Source organism: Quercus robur, chromosome 9, assembly GCF_932294415.1.
Source record: "Quercus robur chromosome 9, dhQueRobu3.1, whole genome shotgun sequence".
NCBI lineage: Eukaryota > Viridiplantae > Streptophyta > Magnoliopsida > Fagales > Fagaceae > Quercus > Quercus robur.
In genome coordinates this window covers 2217764-2231433 of record NC_065542.1, presented here as the reverse complement: position 1 = coordinate 2231433, position 13670 = coordinate 2217764, and the positions used below count along the sequence as shown (strand labels likewise).

The 13670-nt window shown below is 35.9% G+C and overlaps 1 protein-coding gene across 1 annotated transcript in view; it reads right to left on the bottom strand.

Moving 5' to 3' along the window:
• The window catches only part of LOC126699312 (disease resistance protein RUN1-like), a 77648-nt gene extending 70313 nt beyond the window's left edge, over positions 1 to 7335 (bottom strand). Inside the window, exons 1-7 of the mRNA XM_050397057.1 lie at positions 7145 to 7335; positions 6970 to 7035; positions 6286 to 6796; positions 3510 to 4605; positions 2147 to 2431; positions 917 to 1933; positions 313 to 844 (exon numbers count right to left, since the gene is read on the bottom strand). Coding sequence (XP_050253014.1) covers positions 313 to 844; positions 917 to 1933; positions 2147 to 2431; positions 3510 to 4605; positions 6286 to 6796; positions 6970 to 6973 — 3445 coding nt within the window. The 5' untranslated portion in view covers positions 6974 to 7035; positions 7145 to 7335. The remainder of the gene's footprint in view (positions 1 to 312; positions 845 to 916; positions 1934 to 2146; positions 2432 to 3509; positions 4606 to 6285; positions 6797 to 6969; positions 7036 to 7144) is intronic.
• Between the last annotated feature and the right edge of the window lie 6335 nt (positions 7336 to 13670).

Genomic DNA, 13670 nt, shown 5'->3' with positions numbered 1-13670 from the left:
TGAGAATGTATTTCCTATCTAGATCATATTCTCAACTACTTGCCTAATGTTTTACTAATTATTAAGCTTCTTGTAAGTGATGATGATGTAGAGGCTTAGACAACTGGAAATAAACTCATGTGGCAAAATTGAAGTTTAATTTTCAGGAACTCAGAAAGTATAGGGTGATTGGGATTACTTATGCATGGTGAGCCAAAATAAGAAAAAAAATGACATGAGTTACTTACCAACGACAAAACCATGTATCTTGGTAGAAAATAAGATAAAATAGGATTGGACATTAATGGGAGGGATGTTTGAGATGGTCATTACCAGTTAATTTATAGATGAATCCTTTCCCAAAGCTCTCAATCAAACATTGTGCATTTTTTTGGTTGAACTCGTCCACATCTTGCTTGTATATCAAACTGAACCCACATTCCCACACATCAATGGTTCCTTTATCGGTCTCAATTATAACCTTAATCTGACTGCATTCACCATTCCCAACTTTAGCACACCAATCATCACGAGACAAATACAATAGGCAAATACTGTCCCCACAACACATCGTGGTAGTAACAAGTTCAGAGGCACATTGATTTTGAGGCATATCACTATGAGCTATCACATGAGCTCTAATACCATCTTTCCACCCTACATCTGGTACTGATAGTGATGCATAGAGAGCTAATCCTATCCATTTACTATTATACCAATTTGAAGGCAGCTCTATGCTTATTGAATTCCCCACTATTTTAGTTGAACATGACGGCATAATTATTAGAAACTCAGTTATAGATCCATCCTCTTCCCCTTTGGAAGAAGTTCCATAAACGGTTTTACAACAAAGGAGTCCCTGTACCTGTACCCAAAACACAACTATTGTTAACTGTTATTGTTTAACAATTCAAGAGAGAGAGAGAGAATAGATTACCTGTAGGAAATATAACAATATTGTAGATGCCATTTGACTCCCGCTCTCATGATCATACGGAAGCCACTGGGAGAGTGGTTGTGGCCAGATACTCAATTTGACCAGTGCTGGTGATGGTTTTAGGGAAGAACAACCTTCAATATTTTTATATCTTACAGTTGATGGAAGCCTTTGCAAAGATTTTAGTTTTGAGCTTCCAGAAAGATCTAGTGCTTCAAGAGACTTTAGATTATCCATTCTTGGAAGACATTCGAGATTTCCACACTCACTTAGATCTAATAAAGTAAGGGCAGTCAAACAGTCGAATGATGAGGGTGCTACTTTCTTAATGGCAGTCCCACCCAAATAGAGTTCCGATAGGCTTTTCATAACTTCAGTAAATTTTGGAAACGAATTTAATTTTGAGCAACCATCAAGATCAAGAACCATAAGGGACTGCATTTCGGCAAACATGCTGGGAAGATCGGTAAGAGACTCGCAGTATCGCAGATCTAAACACCTAAGCTTGCTGAGTTGTCCAATAGATGGGTGGATCTCAACCAATTGACCGCACCAAGAAAGATTGAGTGTTTCCAGAGACCTCAAATTATCCATGTTGCTTGGAAGGCATTCGAGATTGAAGCAGAAACTTAGATCTAATAAAGTAAGGGCAGTCAAACACTCGATTGATGAGGGTGCTACTTTCTTAATATCAGTCCCACGCAAAATGAGTTCCGATAGGCTTTTCATAATTCCAGTAAATTTCGGAAACGAACCGATTTTTGAGCAATAAGAAAGATTAAGAAGCTTAAGGGACTGCATTTCAACAGACATGCTGGGAAGATCCCTAAGAGATTTGCAGTGTTGCAGATTTAAATACCTAAGCCTGCTGAGGTGTAAAATTGATGGGTGGATCTCAACCAACCGAGAGCAGTAAGAAAGGTTTAGTTCCTCTAGTATCGGAACACCTGAAAAGTCAGGTGTCTTAATAAGGTTTTCGGAATGACTAAGATCAATGAACTTTAACTTGGCTGAAAGCTGTTACCAAAAAAAGAGTTTTCATTAAAAGTGGAAATTAATTTAATAAATAAAGAATTCATTTAAATTAAAGCAGCTTTATAAATGAAAGGAGGAAGCTGAAATACTGCATGAGTACACAATAATTTTCCGTGTGTTTGTAGCTACACTTTAAAAAAATAGAGAGAGACAATAAAAAAATAATAGAAAGGCAATTAAAAAGAACAAAATTACCATTACTCCTTCCCAAAGATAATCAAATTTGCCGTACTGCAAGTCAAGTTGAACAAACGCCATTCGTTTGTGACTGGATGCCAAACATTTAAAAGGACAGTACTTCCACCGAAGATATCTTAGGTTATTAGGAAGAGCAAGATGTCTTCGGTCATTAAGAGCATTCATTCTATCACTTATCAGCAATCTAAGATTAGACATCTTTGAAAACCCTTCAGAAAATTCTTCAAGGTTGAAATCCTCTTTCCGGCCTTTGACAACTATGGCTTGAATTGAATCTGTTGCCTAAGATTTCAAAAGCAAAGGCTTGGTGATTTGCCTAATCAAATGATAAGAATAATAGAATTATTTAAGTTTTATACCGTTTTTAAAGCTGTAAAGGAGATTATAAAAAAAAAAAATCTACTCCCTAAGTTTTCATATATAAAACTCTCTAAAATATATATTTCTTTTATTCCTCCTCTTATATGGTGGATCCAACCCCAAATGTAATACTTAAAAATAGTAAAATGTACTTCAAATTATATACCATTTGCCAATGCAATTTAGTGGAGAAAAGGAGAAATTTAAATGAAAATGCAATAAGATTGGTGTTTGGCTTTGCGTTTTTAAGGAAATTACATTTTTATTATAGAAAAAAAGTTGCATTTTCAAGTAGCAACTCATGAAAATCACTATAAAATTGCATTTTCACGCTACAATTTTTCATATCAATAATAATTTCTACATAATTTACCAAACACTTGATTTCATTTTGAAAAAAGACATTTTCTAAACACAACTTCTAAAGTTTTCAAAACATGAATTTTCATAAAACTAACCCAAACGGATTCTAAAGAGTCCCATTAGTAACTAATAGATCATAGTACAACATCATATGCTGATAATAAAATGTACTACATATAAAGGCCTATTAATAGATTGTATCACATCTTATTTTTAAGTCTTTTTTCTTATTAATCTGTTTAAAATTCATACATTAAAACTTGAAAGGTGCACTTCTACCTTTTAGAAATTCAAGATTACTTTTAAAGTGATGGAAAAAGAAAATAAAGCCTATAGAATGATTTTTTTTATATATTAAAAAAAACGTTAAGATAGCCTTTTGTTCTAGGTAGTAAGATGAATAATTAGTTCATTACATCAAGAAAAATAAATTCAATTTCATAAACAATTACAAAGAGATAATATATGTTTTCAAAATATAAGAGATCATCATTGACAATATATTAGCATGGTAATTGGTAAATGAATGTTTTATTCTTGATTTTGTTACATAAATACATATTGAACAAAATTATTTTACCATACCAACTCAATATTATTCATTGAAATAAAATTATAACATTGACATTTTTCTTACCATATCGTTCTCCAATATATGAAGCAAGTCCTCAACAAGCCACAACCGACTTTGCTTTCCAAGCTTTCCACCTGATTCAAAACGAATAATTTTTTGACCCATTTCTGCTAGTAGATCATGCATCCCCAAATATTCATTGCCATCCACAGTTAGGAGAGATTTTTCCACAAGAACACTTATACCAATTCTTGCATCAAAACCACAATTCTCTAATATCTGTATTACTTCATCTTTATACCTTTCTCTAAAGAAACATGCAATATCTAAGAAGATCTCCTTCCACATTTCCTCTAGTCCATTGTAACTTATTTTAAGTATATCATGTATATCTCCTTTAATATTTTTAAAACTGCCCAATGCACATTGCCACTCTTTTACTGTTCTTCCAACCAAAAAGGAACCCAAAGTAACAAGAGCTAATGGAAGGCCACTAGCATATTCTACAACTTTCTGGGAGAGCTGCATATAACCTTCTTTGGGTTGCTCCTTTTTGAAGGCTTTCAAACAAAAAAGTTTTGAAGCATCATCATTATCTAATCCATTAGGCTTATATATTTTAAGCACTCCATGATCAATCAACACATGTTTATCTCTAGTTGTAATGATGATCCAACTACCCAATCCAAACCAATCATGCTCTCCAGCCAATTTTTCTAATTGGTCCTTGTGATTAACATCATCTAGGACAAGTAGAACTTTTTTATGACGTAACCTGCTCTTCTTGATTTTTTCAACTCCTACTTGAACATTGTAGATCTTTGTATTACTTCCCTCCAAAATTTCATCAAGCAATTGTTGTTGTAATTCATGCAGTTCACCTTTTTCTGATCTTTCCCTAACATTGGCAATAAAACTAGAACCTTCAAAGTGATCAGAATACTTGTAATATATAGCATTAGCAAGAGTTGTTTTTCCTAGACCCCCCATACCACAAATCCCCATCATGTAAATATCATTCCCAAAACCTAAATACGGTGGGACCAATTCTGCCACCATAGATTTTATTCCTATCAAATTTTTATCAATGCTTGAGGATTTAGAACTCAATTTCTCCATAATTAGTTTCACAATGTCTTGGATAATTTCGGACTCAAGCCTGCAAAGAACATAGAAAATAATTACATGATGGTCCAAACCAATGGTTAAACTTCAAGGGAGAAATAAAAATATTAGGCAAAGATACTCCTTGGGAGATATATTTTCATGAATTAGTCCATTAATTTTCTTAGGTTAGCAATGATATTGGATCCACTAAATCCAAAATCTATTTCGTTAAGAGATACATTGATTGAGCAAAAAATTAAGCATCTCATTTCACACTTGATTGCTAAGAGAAACTTCATTGGAATATTTTAAGTTGAACATGCTAAATATAAAATTTTCAGACCCTTTGAGGTTGCTTGAGTACAAAATAATAATAACAATGGCAATACTCAAAATTTTCAAAGTAGACAATTGAAAAAGCTTTGTATACCAGGTAAATGAGTGAAGAGGAGGTATTGGTTTCTATTAATTAAAAATAAAATTTAATGATTTATACCTTTGTGACAACACAAACCCAAGCTTTTACTTCTTTAGTTGAGGCCCAAAGGTATGTTATGTTTCTCTTTGAATAAAATCATTCAAAAGCACCCTAATATCAATGATAAACTCCTCAAAGCTATACTTCTTCAAATTAAATTATGTAAACAACTGGTTTGGGAATGGGAATAAAATGGATAAATTGGTTTGATAATTTTTTCAACCGAAATAATGAATGAGCCAAAATTAAATCTTTATGAAATTGGCATGCCTACCTTGAATCCAAAATATAACTTGCCAAAAGTTAATTTTGGATGGTTGCATCATATTGAGTTATAAAAGTGTCATAATTCTCCAAAATTTCACTTTGAATGACTTTAATTCTTAAGGGGACAAAGAAGAATTTATAAAAGTTTTCCTATGAAATGAATGGTCCATTTGTTTTGACTGAAAATATTTGTCAAAAAATTGACTCATTGTCAATTTGTCATGTATTTGGTTGCAATATTGAAAATGAGCTAATTAAACATTTTGTATGTTTTGGGTCATTTGGGAGCCTCAAATGTTAATATTTACCCTAAAGTCTGAATTTATTCGAAAAATTTATAATAATAATTAAAAAAAAAAAAAAGACATTTGGGAAAAAATCCACAGATAGTCAATCCTAGTCAACTGCCAATTAATGACGGTCAATAGTCGAACCGTGATGTGAGAGGATTGTCTTTGGAGTTTGGAGAGTTTTTAACGTTGCAAAGTTTATTTGTAATGATTTGTTAACTAAAATGTTTTTGGAAACCCTTTTATGTTCTGTTGGACGACTTTTCAAACAATAAGAAAACTTTATCCACTTAAATAAGAGGAAACAAAAGATCTAGCCATAGCCCATCTCCATATCAAGGATTATATTATATTCAAAAAAGAATATAATATAAAAATTAAAAATAAAAATTAATGTCAGCAGATTTGATTCTCAAAAAAAAAATATGTCAGCAAAAGTGAGATATATATATATATATATGAATCAAGTAATTCCATTTTGATCTTTTCATAGAGCTTCCCTAAGCCCAAATTAACAACCACTTCTACTGTTCCTAAAAATTAAACAGAATTTTAACTAGCATACCATGATGTAGTTCAATCCATGTATATTATGAAATATTCCCTTGGTTAATTATACGCTTCATGGTTAATAAAAGAAGCTTATCATTTCTACCAAAAAAAAGAGAAGCTTATCATTTGAAATTCATGGAAATACCTATTTTGTAGATGCAGATCCCAACCTTTGATATCAGCCACTTTTTTTAAAGTATCTCTCCATGTTTCCACCTTTTCTATGTTATCCTCAAAGCGTTTCTGGTAATCAATAAAGGCTTGTTCAAAAGTTTCTGTTTGTTTTCGTACAATAGATGGGCTCACATTGTAAAAAACTGGCAAAACTTCCAGTCCTATTTCATCCTCGCATTTGATAATCTTGGCAAGCTCATCCAAGCACCACGTAGAAGATGCATAGTTTCTTGAGAGAATGATAATAGCAAACTGTGATTCTTCAATTGCTTTGAAGAGCTCAGAAATACGTTCTCCTTTCTTGAGTTCTTCTTCATCCCTAAAAGTAATAATCCCCTTTCCTTTCAAAGCAACATACAGATGGTCAGTAAAATTAGTACGGGTGTCCTCACCCCTAAAACTAAGAAATACATCGTATTTTGGCTGACGTGTTGAAGAAGAAGATGGTGACGGTGATGACTCCCTTTTAAGCTCCACTAAAGCTGTTGGAAATTTAGATAAAAGAAGTACAACCAATTAAAAATAAAGAAAAATATATAATTAAATTAGGGAAGAAGAAAACAATGTTAAGTGGGATTTTAATTTCAGGCAGGGAGTGAAAGAATAATAATAAAAAGAGAGGATTGTGCGTTAAAACTTAAAAGTGAGAACTTACCCATTTGTGAGAAGGAATTACAGCAGCGATGGCCTCCAAAACCTCCTGAAAACACTCCTGTTTTTGCTTTTTTTTTTCTTTTTTTTTTTTTTTTGTGCAAATAAAGGACTACTGAAAATTATTTAACTATAGGAAATGAGACAAAGATAATTTAATAGATTTTTGAAAACAATACTACGGAATTTAAGCACTCTTGGTAATGAGAAAACCAACTCGAGGTTTAAACCCTGAAAGTTGAAACTCTTGCTTCACGGCAATTAGAAAGAAGAAAACAATTTGATATGGATTTTTTCATTTTTCAAGAAAAAAAAAAATGAAAGGAAAGAAATATAAGGGATGAATAAGTGTGAAAAATGACTACTTACAGAATTGGAAATTGAAATAACAGTAGACTAGTAGTGATTGATTGTAATGATCGAAACCCAGTTGAAACAAAGGCGGATCCAATTGGTATTAGATATCTATTGGCTGTTTAATAAAGGTATGGACTCGGTTCTTTATTTCTTCGTGAGTTTGTCTCCACTACTCCTCCTTTTTATATTGCTTTTTCTTTTTCTTTTTTTCTTTTTTTTTTTTAAATCTATAGAGGAAGGAGACAGAGTAGCTTCGTGGTGGGCGTATGGCGTACCTACCACGTATGAGAGATTTCCATCTACAAGGAAATTTCCTCCTACTAGTCTCCTCGTTCATACCTTTATTAAAAGTGGGAGGATAGAAAATGGAGAGAGGATGGAAAAGTGGGAGGATAGAAAAGATTTTAGTTTTCCTCATTTGTGTTTGGTTCTCATTTGTGTTTGGTTGGAAGGGTGGAAAAGTGAAGGGATGAAAAACTTTTTTATTTGGTTGGAAAGAGAAATGGGAGGATAGAAAATGGAGTTTGTATAAATTTACTCATATGTCCTTATTAAAAATAATGTTCAATTAAGAAAAATAAGGCAAACAACCACAAAAAAAATGCAATCATCCAAAGTTTATTAAAAATGAAAATTCATGTCCAATAAAATATAAGAAATAAATTTACAAAATTAAAAAGAAAAAACGTTCAAAAAAAAAAAAGGCACTGGTACTATGGTGAATCACGGGTTCATGCACTGATGCACATCATCATATTTATAAAAAAAAAAAAAAAAAAAAAAAAAAAATGAATCACGGGTTCATGCATTGATGCACATCATCATATTTTTAAAAAAAAAAAAAAAAAAAATCAACGTCCAGTGAAACTGTGAAACCTAGACATGGCAAAACGGGCGGGTCGGGTCGGGTTCGGGTCGGGTTAATCGGGTCACGGGTCAAACGGGTCACGGGTCAAAAACGGGTCATTTTAAGCGGGTTGAAATCGGGTTCGGGTCAATCGGGTTGCGGGTCGGGTCGGGTTGGGTCGGGTTGACCCGTATTTTTCACATGAAATTTTTTATTTTTTCTTTTTTATATTTTTTATTTTTTTTATAAAGAAAACAATATGTATTTGCCATTTGGATAGTTATGCAACATATTACTTGATGTAAAATGCATTATTTTGCATTCACTACTTATATCAAGAATAAACTCAGTTAAACTTATTAATATTTATTCAATAATTTTAAAATTATACAAATCCTAATATTACTATCTAAAACAAAACAACACAAAGATAAGTAAAACAAATATACAAGTTTTATTTTTACACAATATCAACATTCCAAAAAAAAAAATTACAAATGACTTATTGGATAACTCATTTGATAAAGAATAAAAACATATAAGAAAGTTACAATTTTAAAAATTAATTTTATAATCTATTATCAATTGTGGTTGACACTCTATTTCAATTTGAGATATACATTAAAGTTTGATTGCTTACTTATTTATACCTAGTCTCTTTTATGAAGATCATATCATTGTTAAGCAGCACACACTCTAGGAAATATCATAATTTATTTTGAAAAGCCGTTTATTTTGAACATAAATTGTTAAAAAATAGATCTAAACATTCATAATTTATGCTAATTTGATACTTTGACTTTACTACTTTCACACTCATGAATGTGTCTCACACATATCTACAATTTTAAATCTGTTTTTAACTTTACTGTAACTAGATTATCTTGGCATGTACTTTGCTATTTGATATCTAAAAATCTTTACTCATTACAGAATGCTCAACCATTTATTTTTCAATTAATTTGCATGCAGTTATGTAAATGTATCAATTGTTTCCTTAAAGCTCACAATAAACAATTAAACCAATATTGTCTTAATTTCACTATTTTTTTTACCAAAAAAAAAAAGTTTTAAAAAAATGGTTCGGGTTCGGGTCGGGTCGCGGGTCGGGTCAGGTTGACCCGCACAAAACACGGGTCGGGTCACGGGTCAACCCGTTTTTGCTTCGGGTCAAAAAAATCGGGTTCGGGTCAGGTATTTTTCGGGTCGGGTCAGAAAATTCTGACCCGTTTTGCCATGTCTAGTGAAACCCAAAAGAAAAAAAGGAAAAAAAAATAGTAGGCAAGCCACATTTATTACGCCAGGTTGAGGTTGCCCAAAAAAAAAAAAAAATAGTAATAATAAAAAGAAAATGTGGGCAATTTTGTCCAAATATTTTTGTCCAACTTTCACTCTCATTTTCTCTCCAATTTGGAGAGATTGTGTTTTGGAGGGGAGGAGAGAAAACTGGTGGGTACCACCAAAATCTCTCCTCTTTTCCACCCTCAACCAAACAACCAAAAACATCATTTTCTCTCCACTTTTCTCTCCTTCATTTTCCATCCTCCCTAAAATCACTCCAAACAAACATAGCCTTAAAGAAGAAAAAAGTAGTACTTTTTTATTTAGCCAAAATTTATGGTAAAATATAAAAATTATCATTATAAAAATTTATTGCTCTTGCTTTCATCCTCATCTCCATCTCTTTTTTAAATTTTCAATAAACTTCCTTCTTCATTTTTAATTATTATTTATTTTTAGAAAATTAATTGTTATTTTTCTATTATAGATTATTCAGACACTTTTTTATGTATATAATATGTTGAATAGAAGTAGATATGAATAAATAAAATTTCTCATTAAATGACAATGAAAATAGTGAATTATTATTATAATATAATTTGATCCAAATTTATAAAATTAATTTTTTTAAATTAAACCAGTGGGGCCAAATAGTTTATGGGCCCGGCCCGCTCGCTTATGAGGAGCCCACAGGCCCAAACTGAAGGAGACTAGGGCCCAAGCTCGAATTATGGAGCCCAAAGAGGCCCACAAATACAGCCGAGGACTGCATAGTCCTCGGCAGGTCCAAGATCCCGTAGATAAGGATGGAATACCAACACAATAAAAGGATCAGAAAATATCTCAGGGAAATTGTCCTCAGTACCCTTCATTAATATGACACCGCACCTGACAAAACCGGATTCTTAGGCTTTACTGACAATCTCCAGCAATTTCGGGATTAGATTGATGGGACCAGTATCAGTCTTGGAAAGGTCGACCCTACACGTGGACGAAGGAAATTGAACGCATGCCGATATAAAAGGAAAATATGTAACCTGATCAAGGGGCCTCTCTCCGGGGAAAAAATGGCCCAAAGGGTGAAAGACCTCTAAGCCATGCATGAACAACTTAACAAAAGCAACCGCCGAGTACTCTCGACCTAGCCTTGCGAACCCACTCTCTACAAATGATATTGTGAGGGCCCATTCACGTGCGGACCCAACTACGGTTGCGGTCTGTTTTCGGAACGTGACCCTACAATTGGCGCCGTCTGTGGGGAGGCTTACGCGTGAGCTCGAGCAGTGGTGGAGTTAAGTTTCTGGTGAACCAGGGTCTATGAGGACGCCTGCATGACCGGCGACACCTCGTCGTTGTTCCGGTACAGGTTCCCACCAGGAGCTACGCCTCATGATGCCAGTGGCGTGGCAGTTCTAGGGGCTCCAAGCATCAAGATCGCTTCCCCCGCTTTATTCGATGAACTAATACCTCTAAGAAACGAATAAACGAACAACGAGACACAAGTTTTGGACAGAACCAAGGCCTTGCATGGTCCTCGGACCCAAGCCTCTGGGGAAACCAACTACTTACAAAGAATACAAGTTTTGGACAGAACCAAGGCCTTGCATGGTCCTTCGACCCAAGCCTCTGGGGAAACCAACAACTTACACAGAAAATACAAGTTTTGGACAGAACCAAGGCCTTGCATGGTCCTCGGACCCAAGCCTCTGGGGAAACCAACTACTTACAGAAAAACATACAAGTTTTGGACAGAACCAAGGCCTTGCATGGTCCTCGGACCCAAGCCTCTGGGGAAACCAACAACTTACACAGAAAATACAAGTTTTGGACAGAACCAAGGCCTTGCATGGTTCTCGGACCCAAGCCTCTGGGGAAACCAACTACTTACAAAAAAACATACAAGTTTTGGACAGAACCAAGGCCTTGCATGGTCCTCGGACCCAAGCCTCTGGGGAAACCAACGACTTACAAAGAATACAAGTTTTGGACAGAACCAAGGCCTTGCATGGTCCTTCGACCCAAGCCTCTGGGGAAACCAACAACTTACACAGAAGACACAAGTTTTGGACAGAACCAAGGCCTTGCATGGTCCTCGGACCCAAGCCTCTGGGGAAACCAACTACTTACAAAGAATACAAGTTTTGGACAGAACCAAGACCTTGCATGGTCCTTCGACCCAAGCCTCTGGGGAAACCAACAACTTACACAGAAAATACAAGTTTTGGACAGAACCAAGGCCTTGCATGGTCCTCGGACCCAAGCCTCTGGGGAAACCAACTACTTATAAAAGAATACAAGTTTTGGACAGAACCAAGGCCTTGTATGGTCCTTCGACCCAAGCCTCTGGAGAAACCAACAACTTACACAGAAAATACCAGTTTTGGACAGAACCAAGGCCTTGCATGGTCCTTCGACCCAAGCCTCTGGGGAAACCAACAACTTACACAGAAAATACCAGTTTTGGACAGAACCAAGGCCTTGCATGGTCCTCGGACCCAAGCCTCTGGGGAAACCAACTACTTACAGAAAAACATACAAGTTTTGGACAGAACCAAGGCCCTGCATGGTCCTCGGACCCAAGCCTCTGGGGAAACCAACTACTTACAAAGAATACAAGTTTTGGACAGAACCAAGGCCTTGCATGGTCCTTCGACCCAAGCCTCTGGGGAAACCAACAACTTATACAAAAGAATACAGGTTTTGGACAGAACCAAGGCCTTGCATGGTCCTCGGACCCAAACCTCTGGGGAAACCAACAACTTACACAGAAAGTACAAGCTTTGGACAGAACCAAGGCCTTGCATGGTCCTCGGACCCAAGCCTCTGGGGAAACCAACAACTTATACAGAAAGAATACAGGTTTTGGACAGAACCAAGGCCTTGTATGGTCCTTTGACCCAAGCCTCTGGGGAAACCAACTACTTACAAACAGAATACAAGTGTTGGACAGAACCAAGGCCTTGCATGGTCCTCGGACCCAAGCCTTTGGGGAAACCAACTGCTTAAAAGGAAAAACTGGGCTACATGTATTCTCTAGTTTGCCCTCGGATCTTCAACACTAAAGGGACTAGTATGGAATGGAATGGCGTGTTTCCAAAAGCATAACTGAAGTCATGCAACGCTCGATCACTCCCTCGGATGAATTATTTAGAATTTGTCTTCCTCATACAATATTCTAGTGCTTACTACGGAGCGTTCAACCGTTATTTCGGTTAGTCTCCTAACTTTAACTTTAACTTACTATGAGTTATTATTATTCTGCCTGATGGTATTGATAGATTAGAATTAGTTGGATTGTGCTTCAAGAGTTCTTGCTTTAAGTACTGCCGAGGAAAAACTCACACATAGAGCACACCAATCCACCAAGTGGTTTTGCCAAAAGAACAATACCCAAAACAAGAATATAAACTTCTATTTTTATTACAACGAAGAAATAGTACAGTGTACAATGAAAAGCTGGGATCAGCCTGCGTCAAAGCTTACTACATGAGTACTACATAAGCAAGAAAAAGAAAAATACAAGAAAGCTGTAGAAAGCCGAGGAGGTATGTCAGAGGATAGGTTGGCTACAGCTCTGAGACCTTACCCTTCCCCCGCGCTCTTACATGCCCATAACTCAGGCAGCCAAAGAAACCCAACTTGGACCTGACACCGTTGAAGGAAAGGTGCAGGGAGTGGGAAACTGAGGGGCTTTCTCTAAATATTCGCCTGCTACATAGTAGAGGCGATGATGGCGGAGAACCTTCCTTCTGACACACCAAAATTCTGGCGTGAGCAGAACCTGCTTCGGATTTTGGCTAAAAGGAGGGGAGACACTCTTTCCCCTTGGTTGAAATAGGGTGTTCGCCTGAATCTATGCTTCCTGTGCCCATGCCTTACTATTATAAGCCTCATGAGGACATGGCGCTTCTGCGGCGGAGAGATTTCTTTCTTCCCAACTCTCGCCTTCAACATGTTATGCCAGGAAAGGGGAGCTCTGGATATGGGAAGTATGGTGTGAGTGAAAACCAAAAGGATGGGTGTATATATATAAAGCAACCCTTTCCCCCTCCTATTTATTTGAAAAGATAAGATAATGGCAGTCAACTCATGCGGCATCCCAAGGAGCACTACAGACAAAGTGGTCTTGGCTCAACTTCCAATGTCAACTGCAATCACGAGACTCAAGGAGCCTCGTAAAGGCGCGCCTCGATTCTTGGGGCCGTCAGAGAGGTACTGCC